Below are 22,266 nucleotides of genomic sequence, written 5' to 3'. Positions count from 1 at the left end.
TTCTCTCTGTCTTTCTGTGTGTATGTATCTGTGTCTTTTTCATTTTCTCTCTGTCCCCCCATCTTTCCTCTCCAACTCTCTCCCTCTGTCTCTCTCTCCCCATCTCCATTCGCCCCTCTGCCTCCCTCCCTCCGTCCCTGAATCCTCTGTCTTCCTGCCCCTGTCCCTCCTTCTATCTGCCCTGCTCTGGTACCTCCTCCTGCCTGTCCCTGTGGTCCTTTTGGCTGCAAAGGAGGGTCCTGCTGCCTCCATCCTTGACATGGTCCATTTCCCTCCTGCAGGGCCACTAAGCACCACATGGCTCAGCCTCAGCCTCCTTGAGCTCAGGCGCCCACCGTGTCCTGCCGGGGACAACCCGCCGGTCTGCATTGAGGCATCTGCCAGCACAGGGGAAGAAGGGATACCCCACATAACCTGCCTGTGTGGGGAGGAGTGGGGGTCCCACTTCCCAGAACCCCATTCCAGAGACATGCGGAAGCCTTGGTTGTGTTAAAATGGAAACACAAAAGCTGAGTGGTCTCCAGCCAGAGGGGTCTCCCATGGGGTTTGCCTGCTTATGCAGAAATTCCCTCTTCGGCTCTGAAGGGGCAGGAGTGAGAAGGAAGGTTGAGCCCTGCCCTCAGAGAGCCCCTGGCTGCCTAGAGATCAGGCTCGCACAAGTCGACAGTCAGAAATGGGGAAGGGGGCTTGGTGGGCACTGGGGCATTCCTGGCAGGCTTCCTGGAGGGGTAGGGGAGGACCTTGAAGGTCTTGGAGCAGTGCAGGTGTCATGCTTATTGAGGACATGCTCAGTGCAGGGGTTCGAGCCTCAGGGAGGATCCCAGGTAGGCCCTGCCCTTTGGGTTGAGGGTGTGGAACCTGTGTATCTAGAATCTCAGTTCTGTATTCTCAGTCCCCAGTGAGACCTGATTCCACCCTGACTGTATTCCATTTTCCAAGGGCCAGAAGTTACGCTGGTGTGTGACCTGTTTCCCTGCGGGGAGACAGGGAAGGTGGGCCAGGCACGGCCAACATGGAAGGTTTGGCTAGAAGGAAGGAAGGGAGAGAGAGAGAGCAGAAGCGGATGCCCTTCTGGCCACCCACACACCGCAGAGCTGCCCGGCTGCCGGCCCTCTGTGCTCTGAGTCCAGCCCTCCCCTCTCCTCCCCTGCTAAGTAAGGATAAGAAGTGACTGGCTCAGAAAGAGAAAGACACCTGCCCAGGGACCCACAGCAAGCGTGGACCCTGACAGGCCTGCTGGCTCTGGGAGCTCCTGGCCCAGGCTCTAGCTTTCATCCACCTCTGCATGGGTGGGCCCAGGCGGCAGAGGACAGTAAAGTCGAGTCTGGCCTCCTGATCTCCCCTCCCTCCCCAGGAATCCTCCAGCCGCTCATGGTCTAGCCCAGTCTCCCGTCTTATTGGCGTTGTGGCTGTGTCGCCCTTTCCCCCAGAAAGCATTGCGGAGCTTAGAGACGAGCTCCTCGGAGATGTGGAAGACCTGAGCCTGCCCTCCAGGGGCTGCCATTCTAGAGGGGAATTGATCCCAAGAGTAGGGGAGACTTTGTAGAGAAAGTGATGTTGAACAGCACCTGGAAGAATTGGGCCAACGGTGTGTGATGTGTCCGATGGCAGGGAGGGGGGAAGCGGAGTGGGGAGGAGGGCAGATGAAGGACAGCGGAAGGCAGCCCACAGAGGCCCCGCACCCCAGCCCAGGGCGCAGGCCTCCGTTCTGCTGGCTTTAGAGACCCCGGCTGCTTGTCCGTAGCCGGTGGTGCAGGCCAAAATACCCCGGAGGGTACCGCTTGCCTTTGAGGATGTACCATCTAAGTCTAGACCCAGGGCTGGCTGAAAACCTTCACCTTGTCCTTCCCCTCTCCTCCCTCCTGCTCGTTGAGTCAGAGGCCACAGCATCCTTCCCTGTCCACTCCCCACCCACCAGCAATGGCAGCAGAGTCTGGAGCCCTAAATATCTACTGAAGGAGGAGCCCCAGCCCCAGTGACCTTCAGGGAGCTCCCCAAAGGGTTTCTTCTTGGCTGGGCCCCAAGTGCAGTCACCCGGGCCCTGCTGCCTCCTGCCCCCCAACCAGGTGCCCCAGCGCTGGGCAGGCAGCCCCCTTCACAGCCCTGCAGGGGTGGTGGGAGGGAGAGTGGGAGGAGCCTGGGCCCCGATTCCACAGGGCTGGGTACAAGTCCCTGCTTTGCCATGATTCACTGAGTGACAGGCAGGCCCTCCTCATCCAAGTCTTAGTTTTCTTATCCGAGTGAAGGGGACAGAGAATATACTGACATCATGGGGCCATGGCCAGCTGCTTGGGGCTCCCCGTGGGCAGCCAGGGTACTGTCAGCAAGGGGGCAGGAGGGAAGGGGAGTAGAAGGGGGCCTGGAAGCAGGAGCAGTACTGTCCTTGGGTGTGGGAGAGCCCTGCCCGCGCCAGGGATGGGCATGGCTGTCCTCATTCCAGGGGGGTGTGGCCTTCTGTCATCTCTGAGAGCCCCCCCAATGCTGTGGCCTTTGGATATTGTCTTGAAAGGGGCAGTCTGTCTGTCTAGACTGAGAAAGTCCTGTCCCCAAGGCCTCTAGAGAGAGGCAGTCCCTTGGCCCCTGCCAAGGGATGCTGCTGGTGTTGGTGGGAGGACACAGGATTCTGCCAGCCAGAGATGTCTTCTCCCACAGGTCACAGGAACTATGGGTTGAGAGCCAGTTCCAAGTCTGGCCATGCCACTGACTGCTTTTCTCACTTCGGGCAGGTTTTCACCCATCTGGGCCTCAGTTTACCTGCACTAGGTGGGAGGCTTGGCTTGACGAGTTCTGGTGGCCCCCTTCCCCTGATGTACCTCAGTTCCATGGCAGCCTCTGCTTCAGGGGTCCCCTGTTCGCCTCATGCCCCCCTCCCGCCGCAGGCCGATGTCATGGCGATGAGCCCATTGAGTGTTGCTAAGGGATGGCTGGAAGGAGGGAGCCCTGCACAATAGAGGCTGGGGCGTGGGGCAGGTGCCTCCTCCCCCTGCACCTCTGCCGGGGTGGGCAGTGATCCCACACAGTGAGCTGGATTCCACCACACCCACGTGTGGCCTCCATTAAACTGCTTGGTGCCTCTATGACTCAGTTTGCCCACTGTCTCCTGCCACACCTTCTCACGGATGGCAGAGCTTGATGAGTCAAAAGTCCCATGGAAGCAGGGAGCTGAAGGTTTCTGGAGGTCCAGCATGGACATTTGAGACCCAGAGAGCAGTGTCCACACAACACTGAAGCAATGAAGAGATGGAATAGAAATTCCGTGGCCTGCATCCCAGATGTCACAAGCAGGTGGCCCCAAGGAGGCCTTTCCCACCTGATGACTGGATTTGGCAATGGTAGATTCCCAATCTCGCAACCCAGCAGCCCTCCTAGGTCAGGCTGGGTCTGGGCTTGGGCGAACGTCACCAGCTGCCTGCTCTCCCCGCATCAATGTTCTGTGATCAGATCAGGACAGAAATGTGCAAGGTGGGCCTCAGACCCCGTCGGCCCTAATCAGCCTGCAGTAGCATCCCAGCAGCGCAGGGGTGTCAACTCAGGGAGATGCGCTTCGTTTGGGAACACAGGGGGACTGTGCTGTTGGCACCACGCCTACACCCGTGATGCCCTCGGCGCTGGCCTCGCTTCCCCAATGGCGTCCTAACTGGGGTGGGGAGGCAGTCTAGTCCAGGCAGTGGAGGCCAGACTGGGAGGTGAGATTAGCCGGGAGATTTTTCCCACAAAAGGTAAGAAAGTGACTCAAAGTCAAGGTCAAAGATTTCCCAGCAAGGCCCCAAGCCAGACGGGAAGAGGATGGCTGGATCTGGGGCAGCCCAACTCCAGGCAGTAAAGGTGGCATGTCTGGCCCCTAAGGCATTTTCTTCTGGGGATCTGGACACTATGTGGCTAAGACATGGCAGAGGGGGCACAGCTAAAACACAGGGTAGCAGCGAAAGCCTCTTCCTTCTAGGAACGCTGACTCCAGGATCTCCCATGGGGAAGTGTGCCCCTGGGGAGAGCGATGTTGTTCTGTCTCTTCACTGTTGAGTGACCCTGGCCATGTCACTCTCCGTCTTTGGGTCCCACCAGACCAAATACAAGAGAAGTTGCCTCCCCCTCTGGAGATACCTGCTGACTCAGTTTCCTAAGGAAATGCCCGCTGACTCAGTTTCCAACTTGGAAACAGTCAAGGCTTTCGTACCTGGGATCTGGAGGATGCTGCCCACAGGTTTGCTGTTTGAGACTGACACATCCCTCCTCCACGTGGGACTGGGCTTCGATGTTAGCAGCTCTGGCAGCAGGGTCCGCTTACCTGCAGGCTTTGTGTGTGACTAGATGCTCCCTGCATGATGCGCAGCTGTTTTGTATTTGCTGTGCAGCTTGGTGGAGGCTGGGCATCTGAGGTGGCAGACAGTCCTCTGGCCTGCTCTGAACCTCTCACCCTCAGTGAGTTTCCCAGTAACCTTCCGTCCATCCCGAGGACCCTGTGTGCTCAGCTCTGTGCAGTGCTTAAGAAAGGGCCAGGGATGAGGGCGGCCCAGCCTTTGCCCTTAGACACTCTCAGCCTTGTGCAGAAGAAGGTAAACTCTTGCTCCAGGGAGTCCCTGGGCTGGTTGGGAAAGCGTGACCCCTTTATAGGGGTCAGTGAGAAAACAATCCCAGCCCAGGATGAGCCAGGCGGATGCAAGCAGCTGGACCCTTGGGGAGCTGGAGCAGTCATGGAAGCAAGCTGGAGGACCTGGGGCTGAAGCTGGGCCTTGAGAGGCGCATGAATTAGCTCAGCCTCCTTGGGCTGGGCCTGGGGCGGTGGCCTGAATGCCCGGGTGGCTAGGCTGGTTCCTAGGAGCTCTCCAAGGTCCCCACCTGCAGAGACGGGGAGGGGTGAGGAATGGTGGTGTTCTGCTGTCCACGGTGCTGAAAGTTCTGGTCCTGTGCGGCGACCTCGTTCCTTCAGTAAGTACTGCTTCTGGCCCTCCCACCTCTCTGCCATCAGCTTCTCTCCATCACCTCTTGTCATTTTCTGTCCAGGCGGCCAACAACCACATTTCTGTGCCTCCACCACATCCCACTCACTCTCTCCTTCATGCCCAACCTGCCTCTTGCACTCTTTCTCCCTCACTGCCGCTGGCGAAGGTCCCTTGTGCTCCCTGTCTCCCATGGTCCAGGTCTCCCCAGTTGGAATATCAGAGATGGAAGTGCCAACCTAGGGAGCATTTGAAAGTGATATAGGGATGTTTGGTGTTTTCACAATGGCCTGGGTGTGCTAGTGGCATTTAGTAGATTGGGAATTCCCACGCAGCAAAGAATTGATCCACCTGAAATGCCAATAGCATCATTAAGAACCAATTTGCTTTTTCTGAGAGGTGAAACTGAGACCGAGAGGGAAGAGACTTAGCCACGGTCATCTAGCCATCCAGAGACATAAATAACTACCTCGAGAATATAGGCTCCCATTTCGCAGCCAGGCTTCTGGACCACCCCAGGTCACTGCCTGAATCGGGGACTCCTAGGGCATCTGAAAGACAAAGAGCCCATTATAATGGGGGGTTTCAACAGGCCCGGGCCAGTCTGGCCATAGGCGCTGGGCTTCCCAGACCACAGGGCTCTGCAAGAGAAGACCCTGCTGCATCGTTGAGATCCTAATGCCACTGGAAGGCCACACCACACACCGTCAGCATCGATCCTCGGCAAGGGCACCTATGTTGCTGTGGTGACAGGCACCCACCTCTCTGTATCCAGCCCTGCAATTCCAGCCTGACCACCTGCCCTCGGACTTTCTGTGCCCGTCCTTCCATGGCTCCCGGGGGTGGGGGGATTCTTTCTTACTCTTTCCTATAAAAGGCTGTGCCTGAGGGCTCAGCACCCTCATTAGCTACAGCAGACGGCTCCCCTGAAGAGCGGGTTATGTCTGTCTTCCAGTCCTTTGGTGCCTGGTGTCTGTAGTCAGAACCTCATCCCCAGACAGGGCTGCACCCCTAGAAGGAAGCCCCCTCCCACCCCCACATCCCACACCTCACACCCTGCTTTCCAGGGTTCCGTAGACCCGCGTCAGTTCTGTTCAGCCCATGTGCACTTGATGGCTAATCCCTAGGGGGCATCCAGTGACTGCAGTATGGTCTCTGCCTACTTGTCTGTCCCCTGGGAGCTCAAGTCCAGTAGCAAAAAAAAGAAGGATTAGGTCCAAAGGGATGGATTTCATAGTGAATTGTGGCAAATGCTCTAAAATAGACTTTAGTTTTTCAAACTATGGATTGTGGCACAATAGCGGGTTATGAAGTCAATTTAGTGAGTCATGACCAGCATTTGTCTATGACTTGAATCAAAGACATTGGAAGAGAAAGAAAAATATTGCAGCTGTCGTCAAGATAAATTTTGCTTTTTGAAACCGGATTCAGTGATGTGCGTATGTATGTGTCCTGGATTGTAGTATAAAATGTATGTGTTTTGTAGTTCAAGGGCAATAAAGTGTGAAAGCTATGTTTGGAAAGGTGGGAAGATATAGAGGAGGGAGGAAAAAAGAAGGTATTTTTTAGAGAAAAAAAAACAAGGGATTGCTTCAGACCTAGGGTGCTGGAGACGGCTTCAGGTAGAAGGTAGCATTGAGTGGGGGCATGAAAGGTAGGTAGGGGGTTGTCTGTGAGCAGTGGGTGAGAATGAGGAGGGTGCTTCAGGGACGGATCTGCACAAAGGGGGTGTGTGCCAGGCCTGTTAGTGCAAAGCGGCTGCCACACACGGTGCTGGAGACGGGTGAGGAAAGCCGGGCTGGCGCCTGGGTGTCGAGGGCCTTAGCTATCATGCCAAGAAAGTTGGACTTTATTCTCGAGAGCACTAAAGAGCCATTGATGGCTTTTGAGCAGGAATCAACATGGTCCAGGGGACAAGAGAAGACACAGGGAGGTGAGAGAGGAGGCTGTCGTGCCTGTCCAGGCAAGACCACCTAGAGAGGGTGGAGGGACGGGTGGGAGAACAGTGGATTCCAGAAAAAGAAAAGAAAGACCCAGAATCCACAGAACTTTGGCCCTGAGGGGTGTCGATGTGAGGGACAGGAAAGGTTTCCAGTTGACAGCGTTTCTATCCTGAACCCCCCACCCCTTACAAGCCCACCCCATGACCAGTGCCACCGTGAAATGCCATGCTTGGGAAACGAGTATTCTGAGGCCCTGACCTCAGGGAGCCCCCACGCTGATCAGAGATACCAGACACCCACACCTCGACAACTCAGGGCTGGAGTGTGGGGCTCAGGACATCAGGCCTAGGGGTGCTCAGGAGAGAGAGCGAGCCATGGGACCAGAACAATCAAGGAGGCCTTCCTGGAGGAAGGAGCCTAGCTATGAACTTCACCTTTGAACACATGGCAGATGACCACACCCAGCATCAGGGGCTGTGTCACCTCCCACAGACCAGTTTAGAGGGCCCTTATCCCCCCTTCAGAGAGGGATCGTTCATATTACAATAGTACTCCCCCTCCCAAAATACCTTTACTCCTTTAGTTCAGTGACATCACCAACCCCCACCTGTTGAGGTAGGCCCTCCCTCTCAGGAGCAGGAGTGTTGGTAAGGAAAGAGGATCCTAGGCATCAAATTCTCAGAGCCCACCTGGGGAACTGCGCACCTGGGCAGGGGTGAGGAGGAGGTCTCCTCATGCTGGGTCAGAATCAGTGTCAGGCCGGGACGGTCCCCTGTCTGACTCACATGGGGGAAGGAGGGTGTGGGGGGGGCAGGGCCCTGCCAGAGATGGGCCTCCAGGGACTGAGTTTGAAAAATCTATGAGCTCCAAGCACCAAATTAAAAAACAATTAAGCTAATAGAATCTCCCCCTTGTTTTTGTTCTTCAGCAAGTGCTCCTTAATAATTCCATTGCTTTTAACTCACCGGCTCAACGGAAGTAGATTTTTAAGTAACTTAATTATTTCTGAACTCACTGCTTCCAAAAACAATCTAAGGTTTCCCCTCCAGAGCTGTGACGCTGTGCTCTGTGAGCTATTTATTATAATTAGCTTTATATGTTATATCTAACGTAAGCCAGAAAGAAAAGTCCACAAACAACTGCCCATTAGCCAGACAACAGAACCCTGGTACAAATCCCCCCAGACAGTGGGGGAGGACAGAGCCGTGCTGACGACCGAGCTTTGGGCCTGCTCAGGAACGGCTTCCTCCTGGCAGAGGCTGGGTGGGGGCCTGGAGGGGGGGCTCAGGAGCCAGACCTCCACGGTCAGCGCTAGAATGGCAGGTGTGAAGATTTTTCAACCTTCACGCATTCCCCTTTGAGAAAACCTGCATTTTTGTGCTTCCAGCATTGATGCTCTGCAATGCGTTTTCACGCATCACATTCCAACTCTAACACGGAGGCTGGTTCTCGCACACTGAGAGATGTCACCTGGTGGGCTCCCAGGCAGTGGCACCTCCGGGGCAGCAGCTCAGTCCTTGAGTCCAATTTCCCTCATTGCTGTTTACCACGACCTGAGGCCTAAAGGTTAAGACCTTCTGGGTTTGAATCATTCACCTGTCATCTTTGCATTTTTGGCAAGTCGCTTAATCGCTGTATGCCTCAATTTCCTCCTCTGTGAAATGGGTTGATATTAGTACCTACCTCACAGGGTTGTCATGTGGATTGAATGGGCAAGCGTATCTAAAGCGGTTAGCAGAGCACCTGGTATGTAGTAAACACAGGCTATGTAAATGGTAGCTATTATTAAAGTGGAAGTGTGATATTGGTGAAAAGAAGTATGGGTCTCCTAAATAGAAAATGATCGAGATAAGGATGGGAATTATTTGCCATGCCGAAAGCAGTGAATCTTCAGCCACAACCCAGTGCTCGCCATTCGGTTCAGTTTTGAAACAGAAGAACAAAATAAAAGAAAGTGTACAAAATGCTACTCGAAGATTGTATCTGAAATGGGTTTTAGCATGCCTTTGAGCTACGGTGGGAGATAAACCTTCTGTGCTATTTTCACATGAAATGACTTTCACGTAAACTTTCAGACACACATTGTGTTTCTTGGCCCAGGGGAGCTGAGGAATATGAACCTTTATCCCGTGGGCACCAGGGAGCCAGGGAGGGTTCTTGAGGAGGGGAGTGACTTAACTCTTGGCGGTTGGCATCTTTTGCAGGGAACGCCTACCGAGAATGCTTGGAGAATGGGACGTGGGCCTCAAGGATCAACTACTCACAGTGTGAGCCCATTCTGGATGACAAGGTAAGCGGCCCCTCCCGCCTGATCCCAGCCCTCATACAGGTATTAGGACTCGACTCGCGTTGAGCACAGAGGATCCCAAGATGGCAGACCCAGCCTTTGTGTCACCCAACCACTCCTTTTTGTACCTCCTGCCCTTGCCCTCAGTATTGTGCCCTGTGCTCAGTGACACATTGGTGGGGCTGGAGATGGCTGTGTGACCACACACCTTCCTCCTCCCCTGGGCCTCAGTTTCCCCATCTGGCATTCTGATTCTGTGACTCCGTGTGAAAACACGTGCAGCCACACAAGGACAGTGCCCCCGGGGAGCTGGGTCCTGCTCAGAACCCCCATCCCTACCTGGGCTCTTGCTCTGCACTGGATTCTGTGCTGCCAGCGTGCCAGCCTCTTCCCTTTCAAGTTATGCCTCATTCCTGACCCAAAATCATGCGTCCAAGCCCCCTCCCCCTCCGTATTTACCCAACACAGTCCTCAATGGGGCCGGGACTTTTCCCCAAATGAAGTTCCAATCCAGAGGGAAAAACATTTGCTGGCTCTGAGAGAGTGATTCTGCCAAACGTGAGCCAAAGGGGTTGTGCAGTGAGGCCCCGACAGGGCAGGCAGGACAGGATAGAAGGTTGGAGAGAAAGAGGCGCTCCCTCCAGCCCTCTGTCCTCACGTCTCCCTTCCTACAGCACCCCAGCAGCAGAGAGCCAAAGCGGGAGGTGAGGAAGGTGGCCCTCCCTGGCAGGAGGGAGTATTTTATCACTGATTTTGTTTAGAGTTGCCAGCTCGTGGTGATAATAAATAGTATATGGACTTTGGTTTGAATAGTATCCTAAATCCTCTACAGACCACACCCCTCACTACCGCACCCAGGGCAAACTGATCTCCAGGCACCCCCTAGGCCTCCCATAGCTTGCTGCTTCTGAGGTAGGAGAGCAAGTTGTCCCCATTGTGCAGACCTCAAAACTGAGGCCCAGAAATATAAATCAACTCACCCTCAGTCACTTAGCCAGCTGGAGTCTGAGCTGAGACTAAACCCAAGTGTGGCCTTGTAGAGCCTAGAATTTTTAAAAGAGTTTGCATCCACACTTCTCCAGAGATGTCCCCCCAGATGCATGTTGGTGTGGGTGTGGCGGCACACACCTGTAATTCCAGCTACTCAGGAAGCTGAGGCAGGAGGATCACTTGAGGCCATGCAGTGAGCTATGATCGCACCCGTGAGTGGCCACTGCACTCCAGCTTGAGCAACAGAGTGAGGCCTCATCTCTTAAAATAAAATAAAAAGCCTGCTGGGAGGCCTGAACACAGCCATTTGCAATAACAAGAGCTTCCCAGGGTAATAGGAGTGAGCTCTAGGAGCCACTTCTGTCCCCAAGGCCAGGAGACACAGGGTGGCGATGGCTGGAGTGCCCAGCCCCACCCCACGTGCCCGTGCCTCCCTCTGCCCGTCTGTGTGTCCTTCCAGCAGAGGAAGTACGACCTGCACTACCGCATCGCCCTCGTCGTCAACTACCTGGGCCACTGTGTTTCCGTGGCAGCCCTGGTGGCCGCCTTCCTGCTGTTCCTGGCCCTGCGGTGAGTCCACCCTCCCGGCCTGCTTTCCACTTGTCCCTCCTCCCACGGCAACCCCCTGACCTCTCCCGGACAGTCTCACCTCCCCAGGGGCCCAGGAGCCAGTGGGCGAAGGGGTTAGGGCCGGGTGCCAGGGCCCAGGCCTCCGGCAGGCATGTGGGGTGCACCAGGGGCTGGGCTCTGAGAGGCCCAAGCGTGGCCACCTCGGTGGGCACTGGCTCCTGGTGCAGCCCCGCCTTCACTCAAGTGGAGGGGGACCCTTTCCCAGTTGGTCCCCGACCCCGGCTGACCCCTGACCTGCGCCTCCCACAGGAGCATCCGCTGTCTGCGGAACGTGATTCACTGGAACCTCATCAGCACCTTTATCCTGCGGAATGTCATGTGGTTCCTGCTGCAGCTCATCGACCACGAAGTGCACGAGAGCAATGAGGTCACTGCTGGGGAGACTCGGGGCGGGGCCCGGGGGGCTCTGGGGGCGCCCACGTCTCTGCCCCACACTCAGGTGCAAAGCCAGGCCTGTCTCACCTCCTCCCCAGTCACTGTCCCGCCAGCGCAGGGGGCTGCCAAGCCGAGGGCTTGGGGGCTGCACAAACCTGCTGTAGACTTGAGTTTATCCTATGCTACTCCTCACCTGTGAATCCAGGTCCCCCCAAAGACCCCTATGAGAAAGGAGGCTGGAACTCTGATGAACTTCACCTCATTTAATCCCAGCAAGAGACCAGTGGATTATCTTCCCCATTACAAAGACAGGGATGCTGAGGCCCAAGGTCACATGCTGTGACGATGGCTCTACATCATGGGCCATCCCGCCGCCTGGTTTGACCCTTAACTTGGCCCCACATGGAGCCCTGCCCCGGCACCAAACACGTTCAGTCAAGTTGGGGTGCCTTCCCGCCCCAGTGTGGGCTTGCACTAGTGAGACATGGTTGAACGTGGAGAACAAGCAGGGTGGGTGGGGAAGGGACCTGTAGCTTCCTCCCTGCAGGGCTCTCTCAGAGCAAAAAGACAGCAGTATGGAGCCGAGACGGGGCCGGGCCCCTGGGAGGAAGCCGGGGAGCAGCTAGCAGCTCAGCACGGGGGCTTATCTGCTGGCCAGCGCTGTCGGACTGGACAGAGAGCGGGTGGGCTGTCTGCAGAGGCAGAGAGCCCCCGTCACAGAGCCCCCTGACCCCTAGCTGGCTTGGCTCCCAGCCCCTCATTCCCCACATCCCAGCCTTGGCTCTGCAGGTGCCCCGGGGCTGAACCCTGGGAAAGATGACCGGGCGGGTCTATTGAGAAGGGCAGTGGCCCACAGTGTGGCTCTGGGCAGGCTCTGCCCTCCCTGCACCGCAGCCTTGCTCAGAGGGACAGGGACACAGTCCCCTCTCCTGGGAAGGCAGTAACAGCAGCAGCCACAGCCGGGGCACCCACACACACTCCCTGGGGCCCACCTTTGCCGCCCTTCATCTCCTTTAACCACCTGCGGGACAGCATTGGTTACAGGGAGGTTCTGAGCAGTTAGCGAGTCTCCCTGCACGACCGGCGGTGATCGGGCCAAGTCCCCAATTCCCCACAGCCGGGGGCTGGACAGCCACCTCACGCAGCACCCCCCCCTTCACGTACCCGCGACTCGCTTCACTCACTTTTTTTTTTTTCATTTCTTCTAAATGAAATTTCACATTCCATCCCTAAATGGAAACCTGTCTGACTCGCTATGGATTGAAAGTGACAAAAAAAAAATGACAATGAAAGCACAACGAGGTTATTCAATTCCAGCCTCTGCCTGCAGAAAGCTCAGAGCCAGACTCCCTCTTTCTGTTTTAAAAAGAGAAATTAGAAAGAGTTGGGAAGAAGTTAAAAATGGAGAATGGCTCCTTTACTCAATCCAAAAGAGTGAAAGAGCATCTCGAACCTCAGGGTGAGATTCAGCGGCATTTGGAGCCCCTCTGGGAAGCCCTGTTCTCAGCCCTGCTCTCGGGGCCCGGCCTGGGGTGGGGACGCGCCCCCCGGGCCCCGCCCCTGACGGCCCGCCCTGCACAGGTGTGGTGCCGCTGCATCACCACCGTCTTCAACTACTTCGTGGTGACCAACTTCTTCTGGATGTTCGTGGAGGGCTGCTACCTGCACACGGCCATCGTCATGACCTACTCCACCGAGCGCCTGCCCAAGTGGCTCTTCCTCCTCATCGGATGGTGTGAGGCTCCCAGGGGCAGCAGGGCCTAGTGCGGGAGGGTGACAAGGTCGTTTCCCTTCATCCTGGGTCCGAGGCCCAGAGCCCAGCCCCGCCCGTCACGCCCAGCACAGTCCCGAGGAGGCAGCCGCTTCCCTCCATGCTGGTGGGGAAGAAGCGGAGAGTCCCTCCCAGGGTACCCCACAAACAGCCCCCTCCCCTGCCCAGACGACCAACCCAGAGACCTTTGTCTCTGGCTTCAAAAGGAAAACTAGCTGGCTCTACCTCCTAACACCACGTCTCAGGCAATCACACTGTCCCCGCTTGGAGAGAGGGCTGCAAGTGGAGGGGCTTGGAGGCCAGGGTCTAGGGACAGGGCACCTCTGGAGTCACGGGTGGCTTGTGGGCCCCACCATGTGTTCTGCGAGAGGCCTGCCCATCTGTCCACCGCAGCCCACGTATGTCCTTGCAGGCGTGCCCTGCCCCATCATCGTCGCCTGGGCCATCGGCAAACTCTACTATGAGAATGAACAGTAAGTGGGACAGGCCAGCGCGGGGGCTCATGGGCAGGTGGGTGGGACAGGTCAGCCTGGGGCTCCAGCCAAGCGTGGGGCAGGAATGGCAGCCATGCCTGGGCAGGTTTGCTTCCCTGTTGTTCTTAAATTGGGAAAAATGCCCCTGCACCCAGAGGTACTCTCATGGTAGGTCTCAAGACAACTCTGCTTGTTGAATTCAGTTAGGAACGTGGTTCCTCGAAGTGCCCACACGCATGACCCCTGTGGTCTCTGGTATGGGCACCTCCTCAGAGTTGGGTGTGGCAGGTCTGGCTTGGGACATATGGAAAGAGGCCAAGGTCTTAGGGCTCTCAGTCCACACAGCTTCCAAGGCTGTGTCCGTGAGCGTTCAACAGAGTCCAGTGACACAGAGCTTGTTTGTGCTGCCATCCCAGTCTCTGCCTGGGGCAGTGTCCCATGCTGGGGTCCTCCCTGCACCAGAGACTGTGATACACTGAGCCGTGGCCCCAACGGCAGCAACTCTGGCTATGGGCCAGCCAAGGAGTGGCCAGAAGGTCAGGTGCCACCAGCTGAGAGAAGCGGGGACTGGGGAACACGGGTCTCTGTGTGCAGGTCTCCAGGGGTCTCAGGAGCTGGAGGGAGCAGGTGGGATTAGGGGAGTGGGGTCAAGCACTGGGGGAGTTCTAGGAACTCGGCATTAGGAAGAGGCCGTAAAGGGGTGAAGCTGCCCAAGAATAAGAGGGCTGCCTTGGTAAGGTAGATAGTGAGCGTCCTGTCAGCGGTGGCATTCAAGCAGAGACCAGAAAGCCTGGTGCTGAGAGGCAGCTGGGGAGACTCCTGTGTGAGGCAGGGGTGCACTGGACGACCTCTGCAGTCGTTCCCTGAAGTTGCTGGTGCCTCCTGATGTCCAGTGGCCCCTGGCCAGGCAGACTGGGTGCTGGCCCAGCCCCTCCCCTGCCCCCAAAGCTGCTCCCCCAGCCCCTGGCAGCCAGCGAGGCCAGCTAGCCAGGCAGTGGCTCCCTTCCCCGGCTGCAGGAGGCTGAGCGCAAAGACCTGGGATCCGGGCGGGGCGGGAGAAGGCTCCACCTCCACACCTGCTGCTCGTGCAGCTGTGAGCCTGGCACACGGAGCGGAGTGGCAGGCTCCCAGCAATGCGGGAACAGGTGGCCCAGGGCCAACTGCCCTGGGCCAGCAAGGGGGAGCCCAGCTCTCCCTTCATTCCTTGCCTCCTGTACACCCAGCCCTGTGCCCAGCAGTCTGTGATGGGGCGGGAGAGCGAGGAGGAAGAGGAGACCCAGGGCCTGCAGTCTGGCTGGGGTGATCAGACTCATCATGGAGAACAAAAGACAGCCCCGGGGTGGGCCAGGGTGGTGGCTGGGGCTGGGGCTGTCCACTGAGGCTTTCGGCCCTAGAGGTGGGGTCTCAGGAAGGGTCAAGCTGGAGGACCCTGGGCCCGAGTCTGGAGTGGTCCCCCACCCCCCACTCCAGCTCAGCAGGCCCCCTACCGCCACCCCATCTTTGCAGGTGCTGGTTTGGCAAGGAGCCCGGCGACCTGGTGGACTACATCTACCAGGGCCCCATCATCCTCGTGCTCCTGGTAGGTTCTCAGTGGGGACTGGGACGAGGCTGGGTGCCAGGAGACAGCAGAGGACCCACCTAGACAGAGAGGCTGGGAAAGATGTGGTGGGGGCAGCCCTCCTCACCCTCTCACCCACTCCCCGGACCCTGCACGTGCCGCCCCACTTGCCAGCAGCACCCGACTCTCCCTTCCTCATGCTCAGTGCCCTGGTGTAGACCCGGCCACTCTGGACCTCGGGCTCTTCCTCTGGGTGGATTTGTAGTGCCGTCCCAGGTCTGACGTCCCCTTGCTAGGTACAACACTGAGACAGCCAGGTGAGCAGGCAGCTGGTGGCAAGAGCAGAGTGTGTGGGCTTCTCTTCCGTCCAGACCTGCATTCCCCTCTGCCCACAGCGACCCTCCCTGGGGCAGCCCCCCGCCCCCAGCCTGGAGCGCCGACACCAGAATGAAGCGTGATGAGCAATTGTTCCTTGCCCAGCTCCCCGCCCTTTGCCAAATGTATTCACGTCTAAGGTATAATTGCTGCCACGTCTTTAATCCACAACGAGCTTTAATTAAGATAGAGTTTAAGTAGAGGCTGCATTCTGCAAAAGGAACCCATTATATATCATACATTTAAAAAAAAACGACATACAAAAAAGCCCCTTAAGAAATTGGCATTTACGTAAGACTTATTTCAGGCTCGGTAATTTCAGGCTTCTCTATGTACCAGTTTCCTTAAAGGGCCAAGGCTCCCTCCAGGAAGCTCGGAGAACGATCCTCCTCTTGCACCCAGCAGGTGCCTAGTGGGGCACTCTTTTGTCTGCCTTGGAGACAGTTGCTGTTTATCTTTTATTTCCTTACTGTCTCCTCTTTGGACTTCGGGCTTCATTCAACCTGTCTCTGGAGTGGCCTTGCTGTGTGTGAACCGATGATGAGGAGGGTTGTCACTGGCTGCCTGAAGTTCCCCCCTCAGGGCTTCATTCCCTTCAGAGGCAGAAGCCAGGCCTCCGTAGCAGTTAGTGGGGGGGAGGATTGTCCTTGGACTCGCAGCTGCAGTGAGTCACTGACCCCTCAGAGTGAACGGAAACCCTGTGAGATCCGTCCTCTCCCAGCCAGCTGCCAGAGCCCAGCCACGCTAGAGGGATGGCCCTTGGCGAGCCTAGGACACCCCCCAAGGAAGGCTGGCCCACCCGGTGATGGCTGGGAGTGCGCCCCCACTGTACGGATGGCGGCAGGTGGTGAGGAAACGAGAGGAGGGGAGACAAGGTACACGAGGGAGGGTCCAGTGCCAATACCTGTCCCCACCCCACCGCCTTCCCTTCCACACCCTTCTCTGCTCAAGAGCCCTTTGCTTGTCCTTCCTTTGGGCCCAGCTCTTTGCACCGACAAGGGCTTCCAGGTTCCAAGCTAAACCCTCCAGAAGCTCCCTGTACATGACTTCCAATCCTCACGTCCCCGATGCCTGAAAGAGGTAGGGAGTTGCTCTCCATTTTCCAGACGAAGAAGCGGAGGGACATGAAATGGCTTGCCCAAGGTCACCGCTGCTAGCTAATGGAGCCGAGACTCAGGGGCAGGTCTCCTGCCTGGTCTCCGCCACCAGCTGCTGTCCTCTCTGTTGGAGACGTGTCCCTGCCACCCCCGCCCTCCCAGCGGTTCACAGCTACATCTCTGCTGCTAAGAGACACTCACTTATTTCTGGGTTCTGAGAAGTGGTTGAGTTTGCAGGAAGCCTGGCTTCTTGCTGGTTGTAGTCACTGTTGTTGTCATGGGAAAGGATGTGGCAGTCACTATGCCAGACGTGAGGCTTAGTGCTCTCCGGGTGTGTTTCAACCTGTGCTGATCTTCCGAGGCAAGCCCTGTGGTTATCCCCCTTGGAGCGGGAGAGAAAGCGGAAGCTCACAGAGGGGAAGCAGCTTACCTAAGGCCGCACAGACGCAAACTGAACAGCAAGATCTGAGCTATGAGACCGGGACTCGGTGCCTGTGGTCCATTCGGGATGTGGTCCTCACCTTCAGTTGTCAGCTCGTGTGCCGTTTCCCCAGGTCTTTCTGACCCCTTAGGAAAGATGCAGTGTCACTGCCAACTAGGCTGCAAGTCCTCTGCAAGCAGTGGTTTGCGTCTGCCTGTCCACTTCCCCATCTCTGGTGCCTGGCTCAGAGCCAGGTGCATTGAATTGATTCACTGAATGAGAGAATGATTAAATGAAACCAGAGACCAGGCTGCACAAGGTTAGGGGCTCACTGAGGAGCTGGGGTGTTTTCTTGGGTTGGGGGAGGAGGAGAGCTGGACAGCTCAGTGTGGGCAGGGCGGCCAGAAGTCTCCCTGGAGAGAGAGGAAGGTGTCTGTGGTGTGGAGAAGGGGGGACTGGGTCACAAGCTCAGAGGAAAGAATGACTTTCAGGCTGCGTAGAGCCAGGCTGAGATGGGTGGGACAGCATCACTAAATGCTTGCCTAGTGTGAGGAGGGGGAAAAGGCCTTGTCTCTCAGATGCTCCACACTCGACCCTGTTCCTGCCCTTACCTCAGCACAGGGAACAGGGCCCTGTAGCCAAGAGGTGTTCAGCAACCACTTGTTGACTGGATGGCTAGATGGATGGATGGATGAATGGACAGTTAAAAGAGTGGGTAGACAATTGAATGGACTGGTTGGTGGGTAGGTGGGTGGATGGATGGTTGGATGGTTGGATGGATGGATGGATGGATGATGGATAAAAGAGTGGGTGGACAATTGAATGAATTGGTAGGTGGGTGGATGGATGGTTGGCTGGCTGGATGATGGATAAAAGAGTGGGTGGACAATTGAATGAATTGGTTGGTGGGTAGATGGATTGATGGATGGATAGATGGTTGGATGGATGAATAAAAGTGGGTGGATAATTGCATGAATTGGTTAGGGAGTTGATAGGTGCTGGGTGAATATTTAATGCAAGGAAATGTGGTAGAAATGAGAATATATTTTTATCCTAACAGTCTCTACTCTAAGAGAAGTCAGAAAGAATCAGAAAAGGTCAAGTCCTTTGTATTACTTATATGAAAAAATTAGGATTGACCTATGTGTTAAGGTGAACTGTGCCCCATGATCCAAGGGAATATGCCAGAAACACAGGGGCTAGAAATTAGGTGAGCCGTAAGAGAAGGCAGTGGGTGGCAGGTCACAGCAGCCCCACCGAAGACATCCCACCCCCAGCCCTTCCCTGGGCCCCCGGGCCACAGCACCGTGCCATGAGAGTAGGCCGTGGCTCGGCAGGGTCTGAGCTCTCCGTGAAAATCCTGTGATGTCTGCCTGTGTCCCCCAACTCCCAGCCTGGGATTTAGAACTTAGCAGTCCCAAGTCCACAGCTCAAGCCTAAGAAGCAATGGGTTTTCTACATAGAGACTCGGAGGGGTGCGTGTGTACGTGCACACACATGTGGGCCGGCAGACATCCCTGGGCTAATACGTGTCCCGCCTGGCCCGTGAGCACTTTCTCAGCAAGTGGGCCCAGTGTGTGAGGCCAGCACACGCCATTCCTGCCTGCTCTCGCTGGAGGCAGTTGAGGAGCAGCACAGGCATGCCGTGTCCCCAGATACACACTCACGCTCGCACACGTGCACAGAGCACAGGCCCCGCAGAGCCGCAGGGGACAGCGCCCGGTCGCAGGCCCACGGGGACCCACACGCAGCAGGGAGCCACTCAGGAGCTCACAGGCAGGTTCCAGGGCCAGGCTGGGAGGGGCGGCTCTGAGGCTGGGGGAAGACTCCGAATGAAGATGAACGAGGCCCTTCCCGAGCTCAGAGCCGGTGCAGCAGCCCCATTTGTCTTCCCTGCCTCGGGGGTGTCTGGAGTTCCTGGGCACGGGCAGGGCCGGGAGAGATTAATCACTAGTCGGGAACTGAGTTGTCAATCGCTCCATCTGGCCTAGTCTGCCCCTGCGCTGGGCTGTCCTCAGGCAAAAGGACCTCAGGCTGACCTAGAGCCGGTGACAGTGCCAGGGCCTCAGAGAAACCCTCAGGCAACAAGTGGGGACCCTGCAGCAGAGAGGGGAAGGGGCTCCCACAGGGCCCCTGAGCGGGGAAGAGGGCCGGGGACCTTCTGAGGACTGTGCCTCAGGAAGAGCAGCCCCTGTGCTCTCGGTCACCGTCTTGGAGGCTGCTTTCCCCTCTGGTCTGGGGGGGAGGCAGGCCCTGGAGGGAGCGAGGGTGTCTCCCCGTCCTGGAGAGGGAAGGGCGGGGACAGGGGTGTGTGCATGGGACAGGCTTTCAGGGGTCCAGGGGAGGCGGCTGCCTCTCAGCTCATCCCCACTCACGGCCACTCCTTTTCCATCCTCCTCCCTCCTGCCAGATCAATTTTGTATTTCTGTTCAACATCGTCAGGATACTAATGACAAAATTACGAGCATCCAGCACGTCCGAGACGATCCAGTACAGGTGCGTGGATGGGCGTCTTGACCCCCGGCCAGGGAGAAATGAGGAGGCCATTTGGGCCATCCCCCTGCCTCTGGGCAGAGCCCTCAGCCCCCGTCCTCAGCAGGGAGCTGGCTCAAGTCCAAGAAGAAACCCCGCCAGAGCACCTGCTGACAGTCCCACCCGAGTGAGGCTGCCTGCAGCGTGGGCTCAGACCTGTGTGGTCACCTCTTCCCCCAGGAAGGCGGTGAAGGCCACCCTGGTCCTCCTGCCCCTCCTGGGCGTCACCTACATGCTGTTCTTTGTCAATCCCGGGGAGGACGACCTGTCGCAGATCGTGTTCATCTACTTCAACTCCTTCCTGCAGTCGTTCCAGGTGGGGCCCCCCACTTCGTGAGCCGTCCTGACCTCACTAAGACGGCCACGTGGGCGTGGTGCACCCATGACTCAGTGTCGTGCACACGAGACAGAACCTGCGCCTGGCCCCATCACCGCTGAGCCACCCTGGGCTGCGCCTGGCCCCCCCCCCGTCACCCCACCCCTACTGGGCCTGGGTCCCTCTGGCCGGCACTTACTGCTGTCCTGGCCCCTGTTCTGAGGACTCAGACAGCCGGGCCCTGAGTGCCCTGGGGCAGGCCACACAGCGTTGAGGAGGCTGGGGTCCCAGTCCTAGGCCTGAGACCCCTTCCCGCTTGAGCAGACCCTGGAATATCTGCACCATGAGGGCTGAGGCCCCACCAGCTCTGAGTCAGAGCGTCCCCGCCATCCTGTCCCCGTCCCCACCATCCTGTCCCCGGCTCCAGCCCTCCAGGCACAGCGGCTCCCCAGGCAGGCCCCTGACCGTTCCCTCTTCCTTTCCAGGGTTTCTTTGTGTCTGTCTTCTACTGCTTCTTCAATGGAGAGGTACGAGCCGGGCCTCAGGGTGGTCTGGGCCCTCGAGGCCCTCCGACCCCACTCCAGGGTGGTTCTTGTCAAGCTCCCAGCCTTTCAGGAGTGCCAGGGTCCCTGGCTCTGCCCAGCTGTGCCCTGGAGGAGAGAGAGGGAAGGCCTGAGACAGCACCCCAGCATAGGGGACCAGGAATCCTCCCTGCAGGGGCTGGAGCCAGTTTGGAAGGTCAACAGTGCGGGCCCGAGATAACATGTCAGCGCCCCACATGCTCTCAGAGAGCTGGGTGAGCAGGGGAGCCCAGGCTCTAGGTCCTCATGGAAGGGAGAAGCCAGCCAGAACAGAGGTGGTAACAGGAGGAAGCTTCCAGAAAGAGATGAGCTGTGTGCCATGCAATCAGGTCTTTATGGACTCAGGAAACAGAAACGAGACCAGCATGGTCCCCCTCCCACCACAGAAAAGACTACACGCCCAGGGTGGGCTCTGGGGACTGAGGCAGCCGGTGAAGCCTGGTTAGCTCGCCGGGCCCAGGATCCCAGCGCGGCCGACTCAGGAGAGATGTGAGGACACGGGGCAAGGAGCAGACACAGCCCCCGGGGCCTGGGAGCTTCCAAACACTCCAGAAGAGTGCGATGCCCCCCTGGCCACACTGCCTGCATCTGCACAGGGCAGTGGCGAGGCGTCTACACAGGCCTGGGTCTCTGTCAGTGGAAGCTCGCCCCCGATGCTAAGCCCATCCGTGGAGACTGGCTCTGTGGGCTGCAGACAGGAAGAGGAGGAGCCACTAAAGCAACCCCACAACCAATGTTCATGGCACGTTTATTCTGTGCAAACCACGTGCTAGGCTAGAATGCAGGGGACGGCATCCATTTTCCAGAAAAATCCTTCAAGTACAGTACAAAGGAGAATAAGGTGGCACCAGGCAGGATCGGGTTTAGCAATGACAGAGCTGTTAGCTGTCCCTCTCGGGCAGCGAGTGCTGAGCAGGGCAGGCAGGGCTCTCAGAGGGCTCAGAGCGGACAGGACGGTCTGTGGAGTGGGGCAGAGTGAGGCTGCCAGCCGTGTGGGCTGCACACGCCGATTCTGGTCCCAAGGTGCTAAATGTGAGGTGGCAGAGCGAGTCAAGGAAGGGAAGATAACGTGTCCAAAGGACACTGGATACTTCAGGGTCAGTGGGAGCAAAGGAAGCCCAGGGGCAGCCTCCTCCAGGAGACGGGTGAGAAGGGGGAGCCCCGGAGAGAGGCAGCAGGCCAGGGGAAAGGACCTCGGTTTGGGAGCTGTCACCTCCTTGATGCAAGGGTAGAGGGCAGGGGGCAGTAGAGGGGACAGTCCCAGAAGCCCAGGGCTGGCCCCCACGGCCCGCTGAGCCTCTCCCTCCCGCAGGTGCGCTCGGCCATTAGGAAGAGGTGGCACCGCTGGCAGGACCATCACTCCCTCCGAGTCCCCGTGGCTCGGGCCATGTCCATCCCCACGTCACCCACGCGGATCAGCTTCCATAGCATCAAGCAGACGGCCACCGTGTGACTCCTTGGCCGCCTGTCCCATCACTGCTCCCCGTCCTCCGCCGCCCTCCTGGCTGTCCCTGCTGTGCAGGCTCTGGTGGGGCAGGGGCAGGGAGGGCAGCCACCAGGGCTGCAGCCTGGCAGGGAGGAGGTGGCACAGCAGCAAAAGGGGACTCCGTGGGACCAGGGCCAGCCGGGGGGCCACGGGCTCTGTGCGACAGGAGCAGGGGAGTCACAGGAGCCCCTGAGCAGAGCGAGTCGGATGTCTTCAGGCGTTGCCAATCCCAGCTCCTCTCGCCAGAGCCTCCCATAGCCCATCCACAGATGGGGGAGCCGAGGCCCAGAGCGGGGAAGGGCAGACTGCCGGCAGCTGGGAGGGGGCTTGGCCCTGCTCCCTGCCCTCTGCAGTCGGGTGGAGGAGCGCCCACGGGCGCAAAGGCCGGCCTCCTCCCAGGGCTCTCACCTAAGGAAGCCTCACGTGTACCCCACCCCAACCAGGCTGTCCCTCCATCCCCTCCCCAGCCATCCTCCTGCCCCTGGGGGCTCCGT

The 22,266-nt window shown here is 57.8% G+C and overlaps 1 protein-coding gene across 5 annotated transcripts in view; it reads left to right on the top strand.

The window, feature by feature from the left end:
• CRHR2 (corticotropin releasing hormone receptor 2) overlaps nt 1–22,023 on the top strand; it is a 43,271-nt gene extending 21,248 nt beyond the window's left edge. Inside the window, exons 3-13 of one of the 5 annotated variants that reach the window (XM_045564235.1) lie at nt 9,085–9,170; nt 10,618–10,727; nt 11,037–11,154; nt 12,744–12,897; nt 13,346–13,406; nt 14,913–14,985; nt 19,268–19,353; nt 19,570–19,705; nt 20,191–20,232; nt 20,496–20,615; nt 21,599–22,023. In XM_045564235.1, coding sequence (XP_045420191.1) covers nt 9,085–9,170; nt 10,618–10,727; nt 11,037–11,154; nt 12,744–12,897; nt 13,346–13,406; nt 14,913–14,985; nt 19,268–19,353; nt 19,570–19,705; nt 20,191–20,232; nt 20,496–20,615; nt 21,599–21,739 — 1,127 coding nt within the window. In that variant the 3' untranslated portion in view covers nt 21,740–22,023. The remainder of the gene's footprint in view (nt 1–9,084; nt 9,171–10,617; nt 10,728–11,036; nt 11,155–12,743; nt 12,898–13,345; nt 13,407–14,912; nt 14,986–19,267; nt 19,354–19,569; nt 19,706–20,190; nt 20,233–20,495; nt 20,616–21,598) is intronic. The other 4 variants (XM_045564237.1, XM_045564238.1, XM_045564240.1 and 1 more) reach the window with 4 other exon arrangements.
• The last annotated feature ends 243 nt before the right edge of the window (nt 22,024–22,266 follow it).

Source organism: Lemur catta, chromosome 11 (genome assembly GCF_020740605.2).
Source record: "Lemur catta isolate mLemCat1 chromosome 11, mLemCat1.pri, whole genome shotgun sequence".
Taxonomy (NCBI): Eukaryota; Metazoa; Chordata; class Mammalia; order Primates; family Lemuridae; genus Lemur; species Lemur catta.
Note: the sequence above shows the minus strand (reverse complement) of the source record. Positions and strands in the feature narration are given on the sequence as shown.